The sequence below is a fragment of the Nerophis ophidion genome, linkage group LG19 (assembly GCF_033978795.1).
Source record: "Nerophis ophidion isolate RoL-2023_Sa linkage group LG19, RoL_Noph_v1.0, whole genome shotgun sequence".
Taxonomy (NCBI): Eukaryota; Metazoa; Chordata; class Actinopteri; order Syngnathiformes; family Syngnathidae; genus Nerophis; species Nerophis ophidion.
In genome coordinates, this window is record NC_084629.1 from 7,174,150 (window position 1) to 7,202,003 (window position 27,854).

The 27,854-nt window shown below is 41.0% G+C and overlaps 1 protein-coding gene across 1 annotated transcript in view; it reads right to left on the minus strand.

The window, feature by feature from the left end:
- Positions 1-8,045: 8,045 nt before the first annotated feature.
- Positions 8,046-27,854, minus strand: part of LOC133537915 (protocadherin-17-like) — an 82,468-nt gene continuing 62,659 nt past the window's right edge. Inside the window, exon 4 of the mRNA XM_061879068.1 lies at positions 8,046-9,454. Coding sequence (XP_061735052.1) covers positions 8,883-9,454 — 572 coding nt within the window. The 3' untranslated portion in view covers positions 8,046-8,882. The remainder of the gene's footprint in view (positions 9,455-27,854) is intronic.

Below are 27,854 nucleotides of genomic sequence, written 5' to 3' on the forward strand. Positions count from 1 at the left end.
GTGACAATGATGACTATGAGAACCTTGGAGAGGAGGAAAGCAATGGATGTCGAGCGGGTCAAACATGATACTGTGAAAGTTCAACGTGATACTGTGAAAGTTCAATCCATAATGGATCCAACACAGTCGCGAGAGTCCAGTCCAAAGCGGATCCAACACAGCAGCGAGAGTCCCGTTCACAGCGGAGCCAGCAGGAAACCATCCCAAGCTGAGGCGGATCAGCAGCGCAGAGATGTCCCCAGCCGATACACAGGCGAGCAGTACATGGCCACCGGATCGGACCGGACCCCCTCCACAAGGGAGAGTGGGACATAGAAGAAAAAGAAAAGAAACGGCAGATCAACTGGTCTAAAAAGGAGTCTATTTAAAGGCTATAGTATACAAATGAGTTTTAAGGTGAGACTTAAATGCTTCTATTGAGGTGGCATCTCGAACTGTGGGTTTATTTTGGTCACCATGGGGATTAATTGGGTTCACCTGCCTCTGATTAGTGGTCGGCATGCTCCGCTGCTGTCAACCACTAATCAGAGAGCTATTTTATCCAGTCTGGCGTAATTTTTTTGCTTCAAGCAACAGGCAAGTATGTTCATGTCTTGTTTCTATGTTCTTGAGTCCTATGCTATGTTTGTACCTTAGCTTCACGTGCGACTTTTGGTTGGCTTCCTGTTTTTTGGTATGTGTTATGATTTTCAAAGATGAATTCATATCCTACCTTCACGCTGTCATCCGGAGTTTTCCGTTTTGCATCCCGGGAGAACAACCCCGCAGTCAGCCGCAACCAAACCGGGACATAGTTTATAAACACAATATATATTTTCTTGAAACAAAAGATGTTGTGATGCCAAAAAATATTGACGTAATCATAGTAGATATGCTCCTGTACTTGGTATCATTACAGTGGATGTCAGGTGTGGATCCACCAATGGCGTTTGTTTACATTTTGACGCCGGTGAGGTACGGTGTGTAGTGAAGCATGTTTAGCTATTCCTCGTCCTGCAGGGATGATACTAGTAAGAAACTTACTTTTTCTGTCGCCATGGAGCCGAGGATTAGTGATTTTAGAAGTAGCTAAAACACTGCAGACTGCGGCTGGGTTTTAGCCGCTAACTGCTAGCGTTAGTTTTTAAGCCAAAATGCGTCCGTTCTCCCTTTTCTGTCTACACACTGTGTCTGCTTGTAAGTACTCCGTGCTTGTGCGCTGCCGAACATGCTCGTCTGCTCTTAAAACCAACAATGACACGACGTGTCAGAGGCGGTATAGTACAGAATATGATTCATTAGTATTGCAATTCTTTACTAATACCGGTATACCATACAACCCTAGTCTGGGGCTTAAGTAATAGAAAAGTCTGTTAAGCGCAAAAAAATAGGACTCAAGTGGTGAAGCTGTATTTTTATATGCACTTTAATTTTATTGACAGTTTACCGAGGAAATATTTTTATTATCAATTTAGTTTATTTGAGCACTCCATCTTTGTATGTCCATTTATTTTTCATCATTTATTTTTCTAATCAGCCTGACCTAATCCTTAGGTTTATGTGTTGAATCTTTTTTTGATTAACACATCGTTTCATATCATTAGACAAAGTTATTCTGTTAACCTGTAAGTATGTTAGATAAAATCACTGAATAGGAATAAAATAAATTATAGGACAACTCATTTAATTTATATGGGATCATATTTGAGTGGGACCTGGGGCCCCTCTATCATGGAAAAGTTGGGTTCTGGGGTCAAAAAGTCTAAGAACCCCTTAATTAACTGATTTCATAAATCCCGGTAAGACTAAGCTTTACAAACATTTTCAAATCCAGTCCCGAATGAGACAAGTGGTAGAAACTTGATGGGAGAGTTTGGGAACAACAGCAACCCAGCCACCAAGTGGTGGGCCACGTAAACTGACAGAGAGGGGTCTACGGATGCTGGAGCGCATAGTGCAAAGACTTTCTGTACAGTCCGTTGCTACAGAGCTCCAAGCGTCATGTGACCTTCCAATTAGCCCACATACAGTACGCAGAGAGCTTCGCGTAATGGGTTTCCATGGCCGTGCAGCTGCATCTAAGCCATACATCACCAAGTCCGATGCAAAGTGTGGGATGCAGTGGTGTAAAGCACGTCGCCACTGGACTCTAGAGCAGTGTAGACTACCTTCTCTGGACTGAATGAATGAATGAATGAATGAATGAATGAATCAAGCTTTTCCATCTGGCAATCTGATGGACCAGTCTGAGTTTGGAGGTTGCCAGGAGAACGCTACATTGTGCAGAGTGTGAAATTTGGTGGAGGAAGAATTATGGTGTGGGGTTGTTTATCAGGAGTTGGGCTGGGCCCCTTAGTTCCAGTGAAAGGAACTTTGAATGCTGCAGGATATCAAAACATTTTGGGCAATTCCTTGTGGGAACAGTTTGGAGCGGGCCCATTCCTCTCCCAACATGACCGTGCAAAAGTGCACAAAGCAAGGTCCATCAAAACATGGATTACAGAGTCTGGTGTGGATGAACTTGACTGGCCTGCACAGAGTCCTGACCTGAACCCGACAGAACACCTTTGGGTTGAATCAGAACGGAGATTTTCTCGATCAATATCAGTGTGTGAACCTCACCAATGCGCTTTTGGAAGAATGGTGGAAAATTCCAGTAAAGAACACTCCGCAACCTTGTGGACAGCCTTCCCAGAAGAGTTGAAGCTGTATTAGCTGCAAAAAGGTGGACCGACATCATATTGAATTCTATGGGTTAGGAATGGAATGGCACTTTAAGTTCATATGTGAGTCATTTTGGCAATATAGTGTACGGACACCTCAGCTCGGGAAGTCATCGGCATTTAAAAAAAAAAACCCTTTCAATGCACACAGTGTATACAAATTTAATAAAATACACAGGTACAGTACAGTAGCCCACATTCACGTGTAAGCCCAGCTTATTTTCCACAAACAGCAGATAGGACGACAATAAAATTACAAATACATTCTTAAAAAAATCATTTCATAGGAACCTTTTTAATGTTTGTTTTTTTTTTGTTTTTTTTTTTGTTTTTATGAAAAGGGACATCCCCTGTTGCACCACCATTGACAGTTCATAAGACACTTCACTTTTTATTTATTTTTTTCTGTAATTAACACCACTGATATGTGATATGTCGTTGGCCTTTTTTGATTCTTCAAAGTGATGCTCCTTAAAACACTAAATGGAGACAGATAGCTTCACCGTACAAAAGCAGACAGGACTCTACAGCTTTAACAGTAGCGATTTTTGTTCCGACAGCCACACGAGTTTTTGGCGCTCCAGATGTGTAAACAACAGACATCTAAACGGACGGATACAGCACACCATGGAAACACTTTTTTTGGAAAGTCAGGAACGCACTTGATTGGCCCGCAAACCTTCACAGCAAGGACACGATGTTCACTGGAACACAACAAGTCAGTCGGGATGGGCGTCATGATCAACTATTCGCTCAACTGGATTGGTTTGAAATGGATGAATTACTCGGAGTGCCGATTTAATCTCAGCGCAGCTTGATGTTGTCTAAAAAAAATACAAAAAAAACCCAACACATTTCTTGAACGGAACCTGCTCCTGAAAATGCGAAATGTTTGTTTTTTTTCTTCAATTGTTTTAAATTACTTTCAGAATCAAATTATTTTTAGTTATATCTTGATATTTTCATAGAATAGAGATGCGTGCATTGATAAAAAAAAACACCATGAGCAGCGGGGCAAGATGGTGGCAAGGAGGCGGAGAATGCGGCGGGGAGTGCCGGAAGCGACGCTGCGATCTGATTCTGGTAAGTGGATCGCGCACCGGCACACCACTGACTTATCTCCTCACACTGTATATAAAAGGGGAGGAGGAGGAGAGATCGAGGCGCCCAACGTGGGGCCAAATTGTGGACGACTTTCCCTGTCGCCGCTCAGGTTCCATGGACCACTCAGGAAGGACATGATCGAGCAGGTTTGACTCTCGTTTATTTTTTTAATAAAGACAGTTTCTTGCGCCGTCGCCGGTTTTGCTGCTCGCTTGTCGTCTTTCGCGTCATGCTTCCTGTTGCTCTCCAGCCACTGCTTCGGACTCTCCACCTCCTTCAGCCTCCATCTCTCCTCCTCCTCCTCCCATTTTATACAGTGTGAGGAGATAAATCAATCATGTGCCAGTGTGCGATCCATGCACCTGAATCAGATTGCGGCATTGCTCCCGGCACGCCCCGCCTCTCCGCTCCGCCGCATTCTCCGCCTCCTTGCCACCATCTTGGGTAGGGTTCCAGCATGCCCTGCCCCACTGCTCATTCATCAACAAATATATATTTTAGAACACAATTGAGGAGAATGTAATGTAAAAGTTAAAGTACCAATGATTGTCACACACACACACAAGGTGTGGTGAAATTATTCTCTGCATTTGACCCATCACCCTTGATCACCCCCCGGAAGGTGAGGGGAGCAGTGAGCAGCAGCGGCGGTGGCGCCCGGGAATCATTTTTTGGTGATTTAACCCCCAATTCCAACCCTTGATGCTGAGTGCCAAGCAGGGAGGTAATGGGTCCCATTTTTATAGTCTTTGGTATGACTCGGCCCGGGGTTTGAACTCACAACCTACCGATCTCAGGGCGGACACTCTAACCACTAGGCATGTATACAAAAAAACAAAATAAATCTTTGTTTTATAGTTGGGTCAATGCGGCATTTTTAGTCTTATTTATTTATTTTTAATTCCTAATTAATTATTTTTTTATATATATATTTACATGTATTAGTGGTTTGTTATTAATTTGATTAGTTAAATGCGTATTTTTATTTTTTTATTAAATTGATTAATTCCAGTGTATAAGTTTATTTTTTATCTTTCCATTTTAGATTTAATATTTTTTTGACCTTTTAATACATTTTACTTTAAACCTACAATTTTAGATTTTAATCGGTTTTATCTGTAAAATTTGTATTTTATTCAATGAGTAGTTTTTTTCTGTTTTTAGGTGTATGCATTGCCTTTTCTATTAATTTTGCTTACGGTAAAGTGTGTTGGAGCTCTTAGAAAATTATAATTAATATAGTTAGGTTTCTAAAACTCCATATTTTATACATTTAAAGCAGGGTCCCCAAACTTTTGGACTCGGGGGCTACATTGGGTTAAACAAATTTAGCCGAGGGCCAGGGTGTAAAATATATATCAGGTCAGGAAATAACACAGAGGCTATTTCATCCCTACAAGCCTGTTTCGCAGATTTCCCTGCTTTTCAGGAGATTTTATAATAACATAGTTTATAATATATTTTATAATAACTCCAGCACCCCCAGCGACCCCGAAAGGGATAAGCGTTAGAAAATAGATGCATAATAATAAAATCTTCTGATGAGCAGGGAAACCTGTGAAACAGGCTTGTAGGGATGAAATAGCCTCTGTATTTTTTCCTGACCAAAAGTATATTCCACTCTACCCCGGTATTGAGCAATATATAACGGATAAACAGTAAACTTGACTATATAAATATATATATATATATATATATATATATATATCAATCATCAGGAGAAATCTCTTGATGATTGAGGGAACTTCTCATGAAACAGTTCTGTAGAGATGTAGTCTTGTGATTTTTTTTTTAACCACCCATACACACACACACACACATATATATATATATATGTATGTATATATATGTATGTATATATATATATGTATGTATGTATATATATATATATATATGTATGTATGTATGTATATGTATATATATGTATATATATGTATATATATATATATATATGTGTGTATATATATGTATATATATATATATGTGTGTGTGTATATATATATATGTGTATATATATATGTATATATATATATATATAATGTGTATATATTCAGAGTGCAATGAGGTCACATTATCAATAGGAAAATGCATTTATAAACAATATGATTTGCCTCGGCGGCTAGGAGACACCGAGAGTAACAAGCAGTATAAAATGGATTAGAAAGGGCTGATTTAAAAAAAAATTAAAATTTTAAATTCAAATATTTTAACTTGGGACTTCACGTGGGCCGGATTTTGGACGCTGGAGGGCCGAATCCGGCCCGCGGTCCGTAGTTTGGGGACCCCTCATCTAAAGTTTCTTATTTTGTATTGTATGGATATAAAACTCCAATTTTGATACCATGCCTGAATAAAAATATTTCACAATCAAGGTATTGTAGCTGTATTTTAGTTTTGTTCGTTAAATGTGTGATATAATTTCAAGCGGATGGCGTTGGAAAATGTGCAATGTCCATCACATCCATCCATTTTACCGCTTATTCCCTTTGGGGTCGCGGGGGGGGCGTTGGTGCCTTTCTCAGCTACAATCGGGCGGAAGGCGGCGTACACCCTGGACAAGTCGCCACTTCATCGCAGAATGTGCAATGTGTGTTTGTTTTTATAAAAGTATAATTGATATAATTATGGTTCTAAAACTTCATTTTTATTTTATCGTATGCATTTAAAACTCCAATTATTATACCTTGCCTGAATAAAAAATATTTCACAATGAACGTATTTTAGCTGTATTTTAGTTCCATCCATCCATCCATTTTCTACCGCTTATTCCCTTTCGGGCTCGCGGGGGGCGCTGGCGCCTATCTCAGCTACAATCGGGCGGAAGGCAGGGTACACCCTGGACATTTTAGTTTTGTTCGTTAAATGTGCGATATAAATTCAAGTGGATGGCATTGGAAAATGTGCAATGTGTGCTTGAGTTTTTAGAAAAGTATAATAAATACAATTATGGTTTTAAAACCTCTAAGGTGGCGACTTGTCCAGGGTTTACCCAACCTTCCGCCAGATTGTAGCTGAGATAGGCCCCTGCGACCCCAAAGGGAATAAGCGGTAGAAAATGGTTGGATGGATAGTTTTAAAACTCCATATTTTATAACATCTTAGGTATTTTTTTTAAATTGAATGCATATAAAACTCCATTTCTTATACCTTGCCTGAATAAAAATAACACACAATGAACCTATTGGAGCTGTATTTTAGTTTTGTTTGTTAAAGGCCTACTAAAACCCACTACTACCGACCACGCAGTCTGATAGTTTATATATCAATGATGAAATATTAACATTGCAACACATGCCAATACGGCCTTTTTAGTTTACTAAATTGCAGTTTTAAATTTCCCGCTAAGTATCCTGTTGAAAACGTCGCGGAATGATGACGCGTATGATGACACGTGCGTGTGACGTCACCGGTTGTAGCGGACATATTCTTCCAGCCCGATCCAAGCTATAAGTAGTCTGCTTCAATCGCATAATTACACAGTTGTCTGGACATCTGTGTTGCTGAATCTTTTGCAATTTGTTCAATTAATAATGGAGACATCAAAGAAGAAAGATGTAGGTGGGAAATGGTGTATTGCGGTCACCTTTAGCAAAACAAACACAGCTAGTGTTTTTTTTTTTTTTTTACATTCCCTAAAGATGACGGTGAAGCTTTAATATGCAACAGAGCGGTCAAGCGAACTCGGTTCTCTACCACATGTCAACCGGCAGGTTTCGGTGAGAAAATTGTGGTAATAAGTCGGCTCTTACCGTCGACATGAGCGGAGCTTGTGTCGTTCCTCCTGCAGCTGTGGACTCTTGGCTCCTCCGTGGCTTCAGTCAGAGACACTGGCGGTCACCACATCCTTCCGACTTTCAGGTATGACTATATAATCTCACTAAAACACTAGTAACACAATAAGCAGATAAGGGATTTTCCAAAATTATCTTAGTAAATGTGTCTAATAACTGAATCGTTCCTACTGCCCTCGTCTTTTTTTTTTTTTCTTATTCTAGTCTTTCACTCTCACTGGGGCGGTTTAGCTCGGTTGGTAGAGTGGCCGTGCCAGCAACTTGAGGGTCGCAGATTCAATTCCCGCTTCTGCCATCCTAGTCACTGCTGTTGTGTCCTTGGGCAAGACACTTCACCCACCTGCTCCCAGTGCCACCCACACTGTAATGTAACTTAGATATTGGGTTTCACTATGTAAAGCGCTTTGAGTCACTAGAGAAAAGCGCTATATAAATATAATTCAATTCACTTCACTATCCTCATCCACGAATCTTTCATCCTCGCTCAAATTAAAGAGGAAATTTTCACTTTCTTGGTCTGAATTGCTCTAGCTGCTGGTGGCCATGATTGTAAACAATGTTCAGATGGGAGGAGCTCCACAACCCGTGACGTCACACGCACATCATCTGCTACTTCCGGTACAGGCAAGGCTTTTTTTTATTAGCGACCAAAAGTTACGAACTTTATCGTCGATGTTCTCTACTAAATCCTTTCAGCAAAAATATGGCAATATCGCGAAATTAACAAGTATGACGCATAGAATGGAGCTGCTATCCCCGTTTGAATAAAAAAAATCTCCTTTCAGTAGGCCTTTAAATGGGCGACATAAATCCAAGTGGATGGCATTGGAAAATGTGCAATGTTATGAAAAAAATGACCATCCCAAAGGCCCCCCCCTTTAAGATACGACATGAAAAAAAAATCAATGATTTGGGACGTTGAGCTACAGGCACGAGTTTTTCAGCTTAATACGACACGGACATGGAAACAGGCGTTCAGAACATTCAGCGAGCGATGCCGATACTTAATTTTTCCCGTATTATTTCCCAAAAAATAATGAAAAGCCCATCCCTTCAAGTCACTGAATTAACAAACAAAAAACATAAAGGAACACACAAATCGGATGATTTTTGGTTATACAATGTTCGGACCCCAAAGAATACAACAATAAAAGAAAAACAATCCGCCCTAATTACACACACACGCCTGTCGGCCGAGAGTGTGTGTGTATGTGTGTGTGTGTGTGTGTGTGTGTGTGTGTGTGTGTGTGTGTGTGGGCGGGGGTTACGGACGGGGTCAGCCGTGTCAGTTCCCCGAGTCTGGCGTCTCGTATTCGGACCCGCCGCACTCCTGGCTGATGACGGAGCTGTGAATGAGGCTGCTGGACAGCGCCTTAGGGCGGAGCTCGCAGGTCAGGTAGGAGGGCTCCTCCAACTCGGTGTGCAGCGGGGAGCACTGGCCGTCCGGCGGGCCGTAGGCACTGCTGTCCGAGCCCCCCTCCCTCTCCTCCTTGACCTCTCGCTCCTCCGAGTCCAGGGCCGACCCGCTCTTAGTGGGACTCCCGGGGGCCGGCGGACTCTCCTGCAGGGGCGGGCACGGCGCCCGCTGCGATTTCAAGTACGGCTTGACGTTGGCCACCAGGATGGTGCTGTCCCGCTGCTCCTTCCCGAAGGTGCTGAGGGCTTTCCGGCCGCCGCGGCTGATGGTGCCATAAATCTCTGTCTCTACCATGGCGTCCATACCCACGGGGATGAAAAGGTTGGTGCGATTATCGGCACTGTCCGCTTGGCTTCCGATCCGTAACTTTGGCATCCAGCATCTGTCAGAGTGTCCCAGCGCGCGACACTCGTCGGTGCAGTGGACTGATTTGTCTTGTTCTGCAAAAAAAAAAAAAACAGTTTGACATTTGTTACCGGAGCGACAGACGTTGACCATAGAAGAGTTCGGGGAAAAAAAACGGAAATGATGCACAGTCAGAGGTGGGTAGAGTAGCCAGAAATTGTACTCAAGAGTACTGTTACTTTAGAGATTTATTACTAAAGTAAAAGTAAGGAGTATCCATCCATCCATCCATTTTCTACCGCTTATTCCCTTTCGGGGTCGCGGGGGGCGCTGGCGCCTATCTCAGCTACAATCGGGCGGAAGGCAGGGTACACCCTGGACAAGTCGCCACCTCATCGCAGGGCCAACACAGATAGACAGACAACATTCACACTCACATTCACACACTAGGGCCAATTTGGTGTTGCCAATCAACCTATCCCCAGGTGCATGTCTTTGGAAGTGGGAGGAAGCCGGAGTACCCGGAGGGAACCCACGCATTCACGGGGAGAACATGCAAACTCCGCACAGAAAGATTAGACTATACTCAAACAAAACAGCACAATGGCATTACTATATACAAATGAACAAAAGATACAAGCTATGGCACAAAACAAACCCAAAACTTACGTGGTATAGCCCGAATAACAAACAGCGTGGCAAGGCATGAAGGTAGATGAGGGACAGGTAGGTGCGTGGTCATGAGGGTAGGTCGGTAGGTAAGGTAAAGTTGCCAGGACGAGGACGGAAACAAAATGGCTTAAATAATGACTATGAGTAAAAGTAAAAAGTATGTTGTGAAAAAACTACTCAGGTACTGAGTAACTGATGAGTAACCTGTTTGTTTAATGATTACGGCAACAAATAATGCACAAAAACATAAACATAGCAATGAACAAATTCAGAGCCAGGAATATCTCTTAAGCAACTAAAACAATAATATATATTAAATAATAATACATTAAAATTAAAAAAAATAAGGCACATTGAGCCACAATAACTTAACAGCACCATAGGCTCAGTAGACTGATTGATTGATTGATTGATCGATTGATTGATTGATTGAAACTTTTATTATTAGATTGCACAGTACAGTACATATTCCGTACAATTGACCAATAAATGGTAACACCCCAATAAGTTTTTCAACGTTAATCAATTACTTAATTAATGACCAAGTCGAGGTGATCTACCTCATATATATACACACATTGTATATGTGTGTATATATATATATATATATATATATATATATATATGTATGTCTTGATTGGATTATCCAGAGAATAGTGCTCGATACCGTGGTAGAGCGCAATATGTAGGTGTGGGAAAAATCACAAGACTACTTCATCTCTACAGAACTGTTTCATGAGGGGTTCCCTCAATCATCAGGAGATTTTAATGGAAGCATTCACATACAATGGTTTATATAGAGCACAGAGTGGGTGGGTACAGGCAGGCGTAGGGTGTGGTGATTGGCTCATGTGTTACCTAGGAGGTATTTCCGTCCGTGGCGGCATGTTGAAATGATTTCACCGCGCTTGTTGAGGGATGACAGGTGTGGATGATATATAATAAACAATTTTCAAGCATAGGTTGCATCTTTTATTACCACTGTAATAAAAGAAACACCTCCTAGGTAACACATGAGCCAATCACCACACCCTACGCCTGCCTGTACCCACCCACTCTGTGCCCTATATAAACCATTGTATGTGAATGCTTCCATTAAAATCTCCTGATGATTGAGGGAACCCCTCATGAAACAGTTCTGTAGAGATGAAGTAGTCTTGTGATTTTTCCCACACCTATATATATATATATATATTTTGCCGTTTTTTGTTGACATGTTAAAGTGAAGTGAATTATATTTATATAGCGCTTTTCTCTAGTGACTCAAAGCACTTTACATAGTGAAACCCAATGTCTAAGTTACATTTAAACCAGTGTGGGTGGCACTGGGAGCAGGTGGGTAAAGTGCCTTGCCAAAGGACACAACAGCAGTGACTAGGATGGCGGAAGCGGGAATCGAACCTGCAACCCTCAAGTTGCTGGCACGGCCACTCTACTAACCGAGCTATGCTAAGGTGTTTTAATGAATATACATGCCTGTTTAACACATAGATTCCTATCTTTCATGAAGACAAGAATATAAGTTGGTGTATTACCTGATTCTGATGACTTGCATTGATTGGAATCAGTAGTGCTGATAACGTCCACGTTTTCAAATGGAGCAGAAAAAAAGTTCCTCCTGTCTGTCTAATACCACATGAAAGTCAATGATTTTTGGCATCTTATTCGTCCAGCTTCCGTATACACTTTACAAGAAATACATTGGCGGCAAACGCCGTAGTTTGCTAGCTTGTTTGCGCTGGCTTTCAGAGACTCTTATTTTGTTAGCGCAGGGGGCGATGGAGCGGCGCTTTTATTGTGAAGACAGGATCTGTGCGATCAGTCTTTAGGCTTTTGGCGGGAAGTACGGTTGAAATAAAAAGTGTCTTTTTTTTTCCTTTACATTTTTGATTGATTGATTGATACTTATTAGATTGTACAGTACATATTCCGTACAATTGACCACTAAATGGTAACACTCCAAAAAGTTTTTCAACTTGTTAAGGTCGGGTTGAACGTGAGACAGTCATGTGACCGCCTGGCTCTGTTTGATTGGTCCAACGTCATGCGTATCCTACTTTGAAGGTCTGTTTGACAGACCAAAACAAACATTAACAGATCGATTAAAAAAAAAGTAGCGAGTAACGAGCTGATTGTAGATAAATGGAGCGGAGTAAAAGTAGCGTTTTTTCTCTATAAATATACTCAAGTAAAAGTAAAAGTATGTTGCATAAAAACTACTCTTAGAAGTACAATTTATCCCAAAAGTTACTCAACTAGATGTAACGGAGTAAATGTAGCGCGTTACTACCCACCTCTGTGCACAGTCGTGGTCAAAAGTTTACATACACTTGGAAAGAACGTAATGTCATGGCTGTCTTGAGTTTGTCACGCCCAGGATATCATGGTTTGTTTTGGTTATGTTTTGTTTTTTGGACACTCAGTTCCTGTTTTGCATCTCCTGGTTTGTGTTGCTACCATGACAACTTATTCATTTTCACCTGGCCCTCATGTCACACCCCTGTCCTCAGCCCTCACACCTGTTTGTTCATTTCCATAGCCTATTATTTAAAGGCCTACTGAAATGACATTTTCTTATTTAAACGGGGATAGTAGGTCAATTCTATGTGTCATACTTGATCATTTCGCGATATTGCCATATTTTTGCTGAAAGGATTTAGTAGAGAACATCGACGTTAAAGTTTGCAACTTTTGGTCGCTAACAGAAAAGCCCTGCCTTTACCGGATGTCGCAGACGATGACGTCACCCGTTGATGGCTCCTCACATCCTCACATTGTTTTTAATAGAAGCCTCCAACAAAAAGAGCTATTCGGACCAAAAAAAACGACAATTTCCCCATTAATTTGAGCGAGGATGAAAGATTTGTGGCTGAGGATATTGATAGCGAAAGACTAGAAAAAAAAAAAACATGATTGCATTGGGACGGATTCAGATGTTTTTAGACACATTTACTAGGATAATTCTAGGAAATCCCTTATCATTCTATTGTGTTGCTAGTGTTTTAGTGAGTTTAATAGTACCTGATAGTCGAAGGGTGTATCCACGGGTGTGTTGACGCCAGTGTCTGATGGAAATTGACGGCAGCTGTACGGACGGCACAAGCACAGCTGATCTCCGGTAAGTGGCGACTTTTTACCACAATTTTCTCACCGAAAACTGCCATGTTCGCTTGACCGCTCTGATCCATAGTAAAGTTTCACCTCCGGGATTTTTAAACAAGGAATGACAGTGTGTTTGTGTGGCTAAAGGCTAAAGCTTCCCAACTCCATCTTTGTACTTTGTACTTTGACATGCGGTAGAGAACCATGTTTGCTTGACCGCTCTGTTCCATATTATAGCTTCACCGTCATCTTTAGGGAATGTAAAAAAAAAAACACCGGCTGTGTTTGTTTTGCTAAAGGCGGCCGCAATACACCGCTTCCCACCTACATCTTTCTTCTTTGACGTCTCCATTATTAATTGAACAAATTGCAAAAGATTCAGCAACACAGATGTCCAAAATACTGTGTAATTATGCGGTTAAAGCAGACGACTTTTAGCTGTGTGTGTGCGCAGCGCTAATATTTCCTAACAGTCCGTGACGTCACGCGTACACGTCAGCATTCTGCGACGTTTTCAACAGGACACTTAGCGTGAAATTTAAAATTGTAATTTAGTAAACTAAAAAGGCCGTATTGGCGTGTGTTGCAATGTTAATATTTCATCATTGATTTATAAACTATCAGATTGTGTGGTCGGTAGTAGTGGGTTTCAGTCGGCCTTTAAGCCACAGTTACCAGGTAGTCGGCCTGGCAACTTTCCGTATTCCTCAACCCCTTCATGCCAAGCCATGCTGTTTCCCTCATGCTCATGTCACAGTAGGTTTTTGGTTCTCTTTATGCCACAGTGCAAGTATTTTGGTTCATATTTAAATTGTATAGCCTTTGTGCTAGTTTTTTGTTTTGTCGTCAAGTTTGTTCTCCGCCCTCGTGCGTGCCTTTTGTTTGCTTCCTTGGTTTGAAGTTTGTTAGTAATAAAAAAAAATGCAAATTTCCCTTTGCGTTGGAAAAACAAACTATCTCCAAGTCATAGTCCAAGTCGTGACAGAGTTTCCAATATTTTCTACAACTCTTATTTTTTTGTGATAGAGTGATAGGAGCACAAACTTGTTAGTCACAAAGAAAAAAACATTCATGAAGTTTGGTCCTTTAATGAATTTATTATGGGTCTACTGAAAATGTGAGCAAATCTGCTGTGTCAAAAGTATACATACAGCAATGTTAATATTTGCTCACATGTCCCTTGGCAAGTTTCATTGCAACAAGGCGCTTTTAGTAGCCATCCACAAGCTTCTGGTTGAATTTTAGAGCATAGTTTGGTTATGTAACTACAGTACAGCCCAAAACATCGCTCCTCATTGAGCAAAATTTAACTCTGTCTCTGCATGATTCCTTGCTTCTTGTCTGTTTAATATATGTCGTCAGTGTTTCAACCTGAGACCTTGGCAAGTTTCACTGCAATAAGGCGCTTTTGGTAGCCATCCACAAGCTTCTGGTTGAATTTCTGACCACTCCTCTTGACAAAATTGGTGCAGTTCAGCTGAATGTGTTGGTTTTCTGACATGGACTTGTTTCTTCAGCATTGTCCATACGTTTAAGTCAGGACTTTGGGAAGGCCATTCGAAAAACATTATTTCTAGCCTGATTTAGCCATTTCTTTACCATTTTTGACGTGTGTTTGGGGTCATTGTCCTGTTGGAACACCCAAATGCGCCCAAGACCCAACCTCCGGACCGAAGATTTTAAGTTGTCATGAAGAATTTGGAGGTAATTCTCCTTTTTATTGTCCCATTTACTCTCTGTAAAGCACCAGTTCCATGGGCAGCAAAACAGGCCCAGAGCATAATACTACCACCACCATCCTTGACGGTAGGTGTGGTGTTCCTGGGATTAAGTTTCTTCAGCATTGTCCACATGTTAAAGGCCTCATCTTTTCTTTTCCAAACATATTCCTGGGTATTGTGGACAAACAACTCAGTTTTTGTTTCATCTGACAACAGAACTTTCCTCCAAAAGGTCTTATCTTTGTCCATTTGATGTCAGATGAAACAAAAATTGAGCTGTTTGCTGTCACGTCTATAGGATCATGTTTTGTTTTGGTCATGTTCAGTTCCTGTTCCTGCACTTCCTTGTTTGTTTTATTACCATAGCAACTCATTTATTTTCACCTTGTCCTCATGTCTCACACGTTTGCACTTATCATGGCCATTGTTTAAACCTGTAGTTGCCAGGTGATCAGCCTGGCGACTTTACCCCTATTCCCTTCATGCCATGCCATGACTGCTAATCACTCTGCCCATAGTTTCCCTCCTGCTCATGCCACGTACGTTTGTGGTTTTGTTATGTCACAGTTATTAAGTTTAGTTTTTTTGGTCTATAGTTATGCCATAGTGCTAGTTTTGTTTTCTAGTCAAGTTTGTTCTCTGCCCTAGTGCACGCCTTTTGTTTGCTTCCTTTGTTTGTAGTTTGTTAGTAAAGAAATAAATATGCACTTACATTCCCTGGTCCCTGGTTCAATCCCCACCGAGTACCAACCTTGTCACGTTCGTTGTGTCCTGAGCAAGACACTTCACCCTTGCTCTTGATGGGTGCTGGTTAGCGCCTTGCATGGCAGCTCCCTCCATCAGTGTGTGAATGTGTGTGTGAATGGGTAAATGTGGAAGTAGTGTCAAAGCGCTTTGAGTACCTTGAAGGTAGAAAAGTGCTATGCAAGTACAACCCATTTATCATTTATTTATTTACTTCTTGCTCGTGCCAACTTTCCTTTTGCTCGGGAAAACAAACCATCCCAAAGTCCAAGTCTTGACATTTTGCCACAAAATTTTACATACACTTGTAAAGAACATAATGTCATGGCTGTCTTGAGTTTCCAATAATTTCCACAATTATTATTTTTTTTTGTAATAGAGTGATTGGAGCTCATGCTTGATGGTCACAAAAAACATTCATAAAATGTGGTTCTTTTATGGCCATGCAGTTCAATCTTTGTTTCATCTGACCACAGAACTTTCCTCCAGAAGGTATTATCTTTGTCGATGTGAAGTCAGATGAAACAATTATTGAGCTGTTTGGCCACAATAAATGTTTGGAAAAGAAAATGTGAGGCTTTTAATTCCAGGAACACCGTACCTACCGTCAAGCATGGTGGTGGTAGTATTATGCTCTGGACCTGTTTTGCTGCCAATGGAACTGGTGCTTTACAGAGAGTAAATGGGACAATGAAAAAGGAGTATTACCTCCCAAATTCTTGGGGACAAACTAAAATCATCAGCCCAGAGGTTGGGTCTTGGGCACAGATGGGTGTTCCAACAGGACAATGACCCCAAACACACGGCAAAAGGAATGGCTAAATCAGGCTAGAATTAAGGTTTTAGAATGGCCTTCCCAAAGTCCTGACTTAAATGTGTGGACAATGCTGAAGAAACAAGTCCATGTCAGAAAAGCAACACATTTAACTGAACTGCACCAATTTTGTCAAGAGGAGTGGTCAAAAATTCGACCAGAAGCTTGTGGATGGCAACCAAAAGCCCCTTATTGCAGTGAAATGATAACATTGCTGTTTGTATACTTTTGACCCAGCAGATTTGCTCACATTTTCAGTAGACTCACAATAAATTCATATTGTGGAGGGGGTCCGGTCCGATGACCATGGATGAAGTACTGGCTGTCCAGAGTCGAGACCCAGGATGGACCGCTCGTCAGGACCCAGGATGGACCGCTCGCCTGTATCGGTTGGGGACATCTCTACGCTGCTGATCCGCTTGAGATGGTTTCCTGTGGACGGGACTCTCGCTGCTGTCTTAGATCCGCTTTGAACTGAACTCTCGCGGCTGTGTTGGAGCCACTATGGATTGAACTTTCACAGTATCATGTTAGACCCGCTCGACATCCATTGCTTTCGGTCCCCTAGAGGGGGGGTTGCCCACATCTGAGGTCCTCTCCAAGGTTTCTCATAGTCAGCATTGTCACTGGCGTCCCACTGGATGTGAATTCTCCCTGCCCACTGGGTGTGAGTTTTCCTTGCCCTTTTGTGGGTTCTTCTGAGGATGTTGTAGTCGTAATGATTTGTGCAGTCCTTTGAGACATTTGTGATTTGGGGCTATATAAATAAACATTGATTGATTGATTGATTGATTGATAAAAGAACCAAACTTCATGAATGTTTTTTTTTTTTTTTGTGACCAACAAGTATGTGCTCCAATCACTCTATCACAAAAAAATAAGAGTTGTAGAACAGTTTGGAAACTCATGCAGACAAAATAATATCGCCTACAGCAGAGGTCCCCAACCTTTTTCTATCCGCGGACCGGTCAACGCTTAATAATTCGTCCCACGGCCCAGGGTTGGGGGGTCCTTTTTTTTTGGGTTTTTTTTTTTTTTTTCTTCTTTGTCATAAAAAAGGGACACTTTTGTCATGAAAAAGGGAGGTTTTTTTTAGGTTTTTGCACTAATTGTAAGTGTATATTGTGTTTTTTTATGTTGATTTGATAAAAATTTATTAATTTTTTTTGTATTTTTTTATTTTTATTTTTATAAAAAATTCTTCTGCGGCCCGGTACCAATCAGGCCGCGACCCGGTGGTTGGGGACCACTGGCCTACAGGACTGATTTATTCGTAACAAAATATAGTTGGTAAATTACCAAAAAATTTACTGGAAAAGCTTCAGCCGAGGAAAAACTTGAATGGTCGCTGAAACTTAAAACTGATGATACGCCACAAAACCAAGCATGCGTGCATCATACTTCATTATTTACATACGTTCCCTCATTGCTGATTAATGCAACAGGTGAGTGATTCATAATATTCATGAATGCCTTTTTATTTTTTTATTTTTTTTACCCCCCTCTCTGCAAAACCATCACAACCTGCGTAGGTGTTTTCGGGAAAATGTGCTTGTGGTGCAGAGGAAGCATTTTTTTTTTTTCCTGATGCAGGAGCAGGAAAAAAAACAAAAAAACAAACACGGTTGTGTGAGTTGCATCAGCAAAGACTCTCACTTCCACATCGTACACAAGTGGATAATTCTCCAATTTGGTAAATTTACAGCCCAAAATTGAGCATCAAGGTCAAATTGGAGTTTGAATCCTGGCTCTTTTTTTTCCCCCCTTCTTAAGAGTTTATGGCATTGTAATCAGCTCCCTATTTGCATTTCCTGCTCATTTTTCATTGCACTCCTTATTAGATGCGTCATATATAATGACCCGTCCTTGCCACAAAATGACCTCATTTGCATGCAAGGAAACGAGAAATGTCGGAGGGGAAAAAAAAACAAAAAAACAATTATTCCATTTAGAAGATGAACACTTATTGGTGCAAATTAGCAGTGAGTGAAAAACAATTACCTTCAAAGCACTGCAAGGATTTCATATTTAATGGCTATGTATTGCTTTTTTTTTTTTTTTTTTTTCAAAATGAAACCTTTGAGTGTTTTCCTGTCCTGTCCATTTTCTCACATCCTCTTGATGACCCCCCCTCCAAAAAAAAAAAATAATCCATCCATTTTCTACCGCTTATTCCCTTTGGGGCCGTGTGGGGCGCTGGTTCCTATCTCAGCTACAATCGGGCGGAAGGCGGGGTACACCCTGGACAACTTGCCACCTTATTGCAGGTCTTAACTACCATTTAAGCCAGGGGTGTCCAAAGTGCGGCCCGGGGGCCACGTTCTGCAAAATTGATAATATTGCAAAAAAAAAAAAAAAAACATTTAAAAAAAAGTGGAATGAGGTGAAATCTAATGAGAAAAAGTGGCAATGTTGACATAAAGCTGCCATGCAGGCAGTTTTTTGGTTCCTTTTGTCTTTATTTTCTTTTTTTTTCATTGCTCAGAAAAAAAGGACAAAAAAAATCCATGCTATAATGAATTATTACTTAAAAATTATCACTTTAAAATGTTTCATGTGGAACAAATATTGAAATTGTTGTGTGGTTGCCATATAAAAACATCAAAGTTTTGACAAAAGAGCATAAAAAACAAACAAAATAATAGTTCAAACTTAAAATCGACAGATATATCGGAAGTTGATCTTGAAATTTTAGTTTTAAAAGTAAAAAAACAACAAAATGTATCATTTTATGAGGGGAACCTTTCGGATATCAAATATATTTAGTAGGATTTTATTTAACTTTTTACTGTGATTACTCAAAAATATTAAATAATTAAAATCAATGGTTTCCTGTATTTTTGATCTTTGAGGGCTTTAATTGCTAAATAAAGGAACTCTCCTAAAGGAATCCATAAAGTTTTATCTATCTATCTATCTATCTATCTATCTATCTATCGATCTAAATACTGCATATTTCAGTTTTACTATAAAAAACAAAGTTGTCTTTGACAGAAAAGGCATAAAACCTTATTTGTTTTACTTTATATCAACATCAATTTGATATAGAGATTTACTGTAAGCATTAAATAAAAAATAGTAATAATAATTTGACTTATTTTTAACATTTTAGTGACTGAGACCCTCTATGCTCCCCAGTAGTCCTAAGGATTAAAAAAAAATCCATTTATTTTGTTATGGTTTGAAAATGAAAAATATCTGAAATTTTTCCGTGTGCGGTCCTCTGTGGAAAAAGTTTGGACACCCCTGATTTAAGCTTATTCTGCAACATATTTTCCCCAAATTAAGCATTTTCAAGCAGAAATAAATGCGAGATTAACTGAAAAAATATCAATACTGCAGTGGTGTTGGTCATGAGGAAACCAAACCATTCAGGGCGTGCTGTTCAGTATCGTGGCCCCTGATTGGCTTACACTGTTAGCATTACTTTGACTTAAGAGTGTAAAGGTGACTAAAGACTTCTTTCAAGACAGTTTTTTTGCTGCTCGTCAGAATTTGTAGTCAATGCTGAAAATAGAATAAGAAAAATAAATAAATAATAATAAATACAAAATAGAATACCGTATTTCCTTGAATTAACGCCTGGCATATGGTACGCGCCTGCCTTCAATTACCGCCTGGTCAAACTCGTGACATCACGAGTGACTCTCATAAAGGGAAGAAGATTAAGAGCTATTCAGTAGGATTTAAGGTCCAAGCTATTGCATACCGGTATGCTAAAAAGTACAGTAAGCAGCTATGTTTTATTAATATACCGTAGCTGCGTGTGTCAAATATGAGTCATTAAAGACCTCCCGCCTCCTGGTGGTAGAGGGCGCTAGTGATCCTTCTTGCGACTACTCGGCTGCAGAAGAAGTGACAATGAGTGACGTGAAATGTGCTGGGACGGATGCACGACGGACCTTTTAGGATGTAACACTCCTATGCTGGCTATGTAAACAACCGGGCTGAAATAAAGCATGTTCCAGTCCTAAATACCCAGGGTATTATTTATACAATAACACTTCATGGTGGCAGCGGTGGGATAAAGAGATCACCCACGGAAAAAGAAGGGGAGGGGGAGTTGCCCGAGGATAATTCTGTCGTCGCCCGCACTTGAGGAGCCGAGCTAACTGATAGCAACGGTCTGATAGCAGTTTTCTAAACTGGACTTTCAATCGAAGCAGGAGGTAATGAAGGAAGATCTCCATCGAGACAGAGACTTTTAAAATTGAAGAAAGATAAGGAAGACTTCTATAAAGAAGTTATCGATGCTTTTGATACGCAAATACGGTATTAGCTTTCACTGTTATGCTGATGACACCCAACTCTACATTCCCCTAAAGCTGACCAACACGCCGGACTGTAGTCAGTTGGAAGCGTGTCTTAATGAAATTAAACAATGGATGTCCGCTAACTTTTTGCAACTTAATGCCAAAAAAACGGAAATGCTGATTATCGGTCTTGCTAGACACCGACCTCTATTTAATAATACAACTTTAACATTTGACAACCAAATAATAAAACAAGGTGACTGTGTAAAAAATCTGGGTATTATCTTCGACCCAACTCTCTCCTTTGAGTCACACATTAAAAGCGTTACTAAAACGGCCTTTTTTCATCTCCGTAATATCGCTAAAATTTGCTCCATTTTGTCCACTAAAGACGCCGAGATCATTATCCATGCGTTTGTTACGTCTCGTCTCGATTACTGTAACGTATTATTTTCGGGTCTCCCCATGTCTAGCATTAAAAGATTACAGTTGGTACAAAATGCAGCTGCTAGACTTTTGACAAGAACAAGAAAGTTTGATCACATTACGCCTGTACTGGCTCACCTGCACTGGCTTCCTGTGCACTTAAGATGTGACTTTAAGGTTTTACTACTTACGTATAAAATACTACACGGTCTAGCTCCAGCCTATCTTGCCGATTGTATTGTACCATATGTCCCAGCAAGGAATCTGCGTTCAAAAGACTCCGGCTTATTAGTGATTCCTAGAGCCCAAAAAAAGTCTGCGGGCTATAGAGCGTTTTCCGTTCGGGCTCCAGTACTCTGGAATGCCCTCCCGGTAACAGTTCGAGATGCTACCTCAGTAGAAGCATTTAAGTCTCACCTTAAAACTCATCTGTATACTCTAGCCTTTAAATAGACCTCCTTTTTAGACCAGTTGATCTGCCGCTTCTTTTCTTTCTCCTATGTCCCCCCCTCCCTTGTGGAGGGGGTCCGGTCCAATGACCATGGATGAAGTACTGGCTGTCCAGAGTCGAGACCCAGGATGGACCGCTCGTCGGGACCCAGGATGGGACCGCTCGCCTGTATCGGTTGGGGACATTTCTACACTGCTGATCCGCTTGAGATGGTTTCCTGTGGACGGGACTCTCGCTGCTGTCTTGGATCCGCTTTGAACTGAACTCTCGCGGCTCTGTTGGAGCCACTATGGATTGAACTTTCACAGTATCATGTTAGACCCGCTCGACATCCATTGCTTTCGGTCCCCTAGAGGGGGGGGGTTGCCCACATCTGAGGTCCTCTCCAAGGTTTCTCATAGTCAGCATTGTCACTGGCGTCCCACTGGATGTGAATTCTCCCTGCCCACTGGGTGTGAGTTTTCCTTGCCCTTTTGTGGGTTCTTCCGAGGATGTTGTAGTCGTAATGATTTGTGCAGTCCTTTGAGACATTTGTGATTTGGGGCTATATAAATAAACATTGATTGATCAGAAGGAGCTGGCATGGACTTCATTTATAAGTAAAGCTAAGACCATAACGTTTTTTTTTTTTAATTAAACGTGCTTTTCATGATGGTATACTTACATCACACTAAATTTTTTTACTGCATGCCTTTGGTAAGTGCCGGAGTGAGAAGAGGTTTTAAAATAATTAGCACAGCCTGAATTGTCGTCACATCCCCGACGTGTCGACCCCCGGGATTTGACGGGCGACACACCCTTTCCCCGCACGGCGTTAGCTCGGCGAGGCCGGCCCGCACTGTATCAGCAGCAGGCTATAGATAAGGGATGAATAATGAATGAACGTTCATGTCTCCCGATGCAGAGAAACACACTGATTTAATCTAACGGCAAACTGATAAGTGATGTTGTTCATCTCCATATTAGTCACTGCGAGCAAAGTCTTCGCCGGGTTGCCAACAAAATAAGCACAGAGAATGAGCCACTTGTTATTGCAGCAATTACGCCGCAATCAACATTTATGTGACGCCGACGCAATAAGTGTTGGTGCTTTGAGGCTATGTGTTACAAACGTCCCGGCAAACCAGGTTGCTTGTTATTTTGTTTGGGTTTTTTTTTTTTTTTTTTTTTGGCTTCCAACTACTAAACGTTAAGTTTTTCTACCCGCTGTTCACCTGCCTGCTTTAATTTGCTCATAATGATCAATTAATTGCTGCAAATGATGTTATTTAGTCACAAAGGCGCAGCTACCAGACCCGCCTGCCCGCCTCAAAAATATAAATGAGACACTCCAATGACCGAGTGCCGACCCCGGAACCGATGAGGCTTTTCCCCTCCTCGTTCGAAAAGGAATCTTCCTTCCTAGTTTGCTGGGCTTGAAAGTTCAAACAACCAAATATAAGAATCAAATAAACTAAAAAAAAACAGCTTTATGTAGAGCTGGTTTTTGCATGTCTAATGACGCAATATCTGTATGTAATATTGGCTGCATTTCAGAGAGTTGTGTGCAATGTTGTTCCAGACCACAGCAAATATTAGCAACATATCCGTCAAATTTGCTTAAGCCTGTGACACATAGTCATTTTGATAGTAGGCTATTATCGCTAATATAGACACTCTCCTCTCCAACACTCCGGGTTGGAGAGGAGACCCTGCCCCAAGTGGAGGAGTTCAAGTACCCAGGAGTCTTGTTCACGAGTGGGGGAAGAGTGGATCGTGAGATCGACAGGCGGATCGGTGCGGCGTCTTCAGCAATGCGGACGTTGTACCGATCCGTTGTGGTGAAGAAGGAGCTGAGCCGGAAGGCAAAGCTCTCAATTTACCGGTCGATCTACGTTCCCATCCTCACCTATGGTCATGAGCTTTGGGTCATGACCGAAAGGATAAGATCACGGGTACAAGCGGCCGAAATGAGTTTCCTCTGCCGTGTGGCGGGGCTCTCCCTTAGAGATAGGGTGAGAAGCTCTGCCATCCGGGAGGAACTCAAAGTAAAGCCGCTGCTCCTCCACATCGAGAGGAGCCAGATGAGGTGGTTCGGGCATCTGGTCAGGATGCCACCCGAACGCCTCCCTAGGGAGGTGTTTAGGGCACGTCCAACCGGTAGGAGACCACGGGGAAGACCCAGGACACGTTGGGAAGACTATGTCTCCCGGCTGGCCTGGGAACGCCTCGGGATCCCCCGGGAAGAGCTAGACGAAGTGGCTGGGGAGAGGGAAGTCTGGGTTTCCCTGCTTAGGCTGTTGCCCCCGCGACCCGACCTCGGATAAGCGGAAGAAGATGGATGGATGGATGGATGGATGGATGGATAGACACGTACGTCATGTGTTGCCTTCATTATAAGACTTATATGTTATGATCCGCTGCCCGGATCATATTATGATTTAGATTTTTGAGTCTTTTTGTGTTTTCTGTTGGTTTTTGACTACACTGTAAAAAAAAAAAACGGTAATCTACTGGCAGCTACGGCTGCCAAACGAAAACCATAAAATTAAAGTACAACATTGTAAACCAAATAATGATCAAAAACATTATATTTACAGAAATCTTCATGAAACGTTTTGTGGAGAAATATCGTAATTTTACCATTAATCACCTTTAATAAAGTGGCGATGCAAACAGTTCTGCAGAAAAATACCCTTATTCTACAGAGTTTTTTCCAAATTAGTATGATCAACCACCTTTAATGAAGTGACAATGCTGGCAGTTCTACAGAAAAATACCATTATTTTACAGATTTTTTTCTGAATTGTTAGGATCAGGGGTCAATATGCAATATACACACCCGCTACCACCCAACCCCGCCCACCCCACATCACCGCCCCCCTCCATGCGTTGGTTGAGGTGGGCGGGGTTTGGAGGTGGGGGTGTATATCGTAACACATGGGATTCTGGGTAATTGTTCTCTTGTGTTTACGTTGTGTTACGGTGAATATGTTCTCCTGAAATGTGTTTTTCATTCTTGTTTGATGTGGCTCCGCAGTGTGGCGCATATTTGTAACAGTGTTAAAGTTGTTAGTACGGCCACCCTCAGTGTGACCTGTGTGGCTGTTGGCTGTGATCAAGTATGTCTTGCAGTCACCAACATATGTCGTATTAGAGAAAAAAAATGTTAAATTATTAGTATGAGCATAAACTTTTATTTAACAGGCTACATATGTTTTTTGACTTGAATGTATAAATACACATAAATATTTAAAAAATAAGATTTACCTTAAAATTACATATAAAACTGTTAGTATGGACATAGACTTTTATATAACAAGTTACATATTTGATGAAAGTTAATTACTGTAATTTTACATGAATTTGAAAGTAATTTGAGAAAACAGAAAATGATATGTATAATTATCCATCCATCCATTTTCTACCGCTTATTCCTTTTCGGGGTCGCGGGGGGCGCTGGCGCCTATCTCAGCTACAATCGGGCGGAAGGCAGGGTACACCCTGGACAAGTCGCCACCTCATCGCAGTATGTATAATTAATTTGGTATTTTTCTGTAAAAAAATAGAAATATACATACTTTGTCATTACTAGTATATTACTTAAAATAACAGGCGGTTCGTTTATTTACAGATATAGTCTTCAATTCTACAGTTTAACAACCTATTTAAAAAAAAATACAGTAGAAATTGAGAGTAAATTAACCATAAAAATAGGATTTTTTTTTTTTACAGTGTACTTCGGTTCCTGTTTGTGCACCTCTCAGTTGGTTACCATAGTTATTCATTATTTTCACCTGCCGCCTGTTCCGGACGTGCACCTGTTTTGTGATTACTGTCATTATTTAAGCCTGCCTTCTCCAGTCAGTCTTGCTTCTTAGTTTTTCATACAACAAGTAACGACTTCTGTTTTCCTGCTCACTACCTGCTAGTTTCCACACTAGGCTATTTGTTTTCTAGCTCCCATGCTAGCTCTTTTAGTTGTCTGCCTTTTTTCTTTATTCTACCTGATTTATTTCTTAATAAATCATTTTTCCTACCTGCACGCCGTGTCCGAAGCCCGTCTGCATCCCTGGGAGAAGGAAACCCGCATCAACATGCGACCAGGTCGTTACATTATATTTTCATTTTAGAGCCTCAGGGGACTGCTTATACCAGTGTTTTGCAACCACTGTGCCGCGGCACATTAGTGTGCCGTGAGATACAGTCTGGTGTGCTGTGGGAGATGATCTAATTTCCTCTATTTGGGTTGAAAATATATTTTTTGCAAACCGGTAATTATAATCTGCAAATGATGTGTTGTTGTTGAGTGTCGGTGCTGTCTGGAGCTCGGCAGAGTGACCGTGTAATACTCTTCCATATCAGTAAGTGGCAGCCGGTACCTAATAGATTTCGGAAACAGCGGGAGGCAGGGTGCAGGTAAAATGGTGTCTAATGCTTAAACCAAAAATAAACAAAAGGTGAGTGCCCCTAAGAAAAGGAATTGATGCTTAGGGAAGGCTCTGTTATTTTTTGACTAAGGGGAGATGACGTCAAACAGACACCAGAGAGTGTAATGTTCAATAATTTATTATATATAGAGTAAATATATATAATAAGAATAATAGGCAAAACTAGCTAATAAACTAAGGAAATGAAGTGTGACAAAACTCAAGAGTGTGTATGGTGTAAGACTATGTGTAGAATTTAACTGAAGTGTGTGTTACCCAAGTGTTGAACGAAATACGAGGAATGAGGCAGTCCATGGGGCAGGCAGGGGTTGAAAAACATTGGCTTATACTGTGCAAAACATTTTTTTTTAAACGGAAAAGTCATTAAGAAACTGTCATTTTAAAGGGTAACATTATCACAATTTCAGAAGGGTTAAAACTAATAAAAATCAGTTCCCAGTGGCTTATTTTATTCTTTGAAGTTGTTTTCAAAATGTTACCTTTCCCGGAATATCCCTTAAAAAAGCTTTAAAGTGCTTGATTTTCGCTATTTGCCTAAGCCACTGTCCATTTCCCTGTGACGTCACATAGCGATTCCAATACAAACAATGGCGAATAGTACAGCAAGATATAGCGACATTAGCTCGGATTCAGACTCGGATTTCAGCGGCTTAAGCGATTCAACAGATTACGCGTGTATTGAAACAGATGGTTGGAGTATGGAGGCAGATAGCGAAAACGAAATTGAAGAAGAAACTGAAGCTATTGAGCGAATAGCTATTGACGCTATTCGGCCATGCATGTCTGTCTTAGCATCGCCGGTAAAATGTGCAGACCAACCGATCAGGACTTTCGCATTGACACAGGATCAACTTAAATCTGTCGATTGGTAAGTGTTTGTTTCGCATTAAATGTGGTTGGAAGGAAACGCTGGATGTAAATATAGTTTCAAATGTACATACAGGTAGCCTAAATAGCATGTTAGCATCGATTAGCTGGCAGTCATGCCGCGACTAAATATGTCTGTTTAGCACATAAGTCAATAAAATCAACAACACTCACCTTTTGTGATTTTGTTGAATTTATCGTTGGGAATGCATCTGCTTTGAGTGTCGCAGGATATCTAGACAGTCTTGTCATCTCTGTGCCATCTCTGTCGTAGCATCGCCGGTAAAAATCAAACGAGGGACTTTCGCATCTCTTGACACTGGAGCAACTTAAATCCGTCGACTGGTATTTGTTTGTTTGGCATTAAATGTGGATGGAGGGAAAGGCTAGATGTAAATATAGCTACAAATGAGGCATAATGCTGCAATATGTACACAGCTAGCCTAAATAGCATGTTAGCATCAATTAGCATGCCGTGCTAATCGATGCACATTCTACGTAAATCAACTCGAATCCGTCCCTGATCGTGTTGTTACACCCTCCGACAACACACCGACGAGGCATGATGTCTCCAAGGTACCGGAAAACTGTCGACAAAACGGAAAATTACAGAGCTGATTTGACTCGCTGCGTGTGATGTGGTAGGGAAAAATGGCGTTGAGTACCGATGTGACGTCACGTTCTGACGTCTTCGCTCAGAGAGGGATAAACAAACATATCTAATTCGCCAAAATTCACCCATTTAGAGTTCGGAAATCGGTTGAAAAAATCGATTTTTGAAAGGCGTTGAAATCGCCAAATTCACCCTTTTTAGAGTTCGAAAATCGGTTAAAAAAACATGTTATTTTTTTCTGCAACATCAAGGTATATATTGACGCTTACATAGGTCTGGTGATAATGTTCCCCTTTAAGGTTTTGTTTACACTGCAACAACCATTTTGGAGGCATGCATAAAAGGACGTTTTTTTGTGTGTTTTTTCCCCCCCAAAAATGACATTATTTTTTTTACAATGCA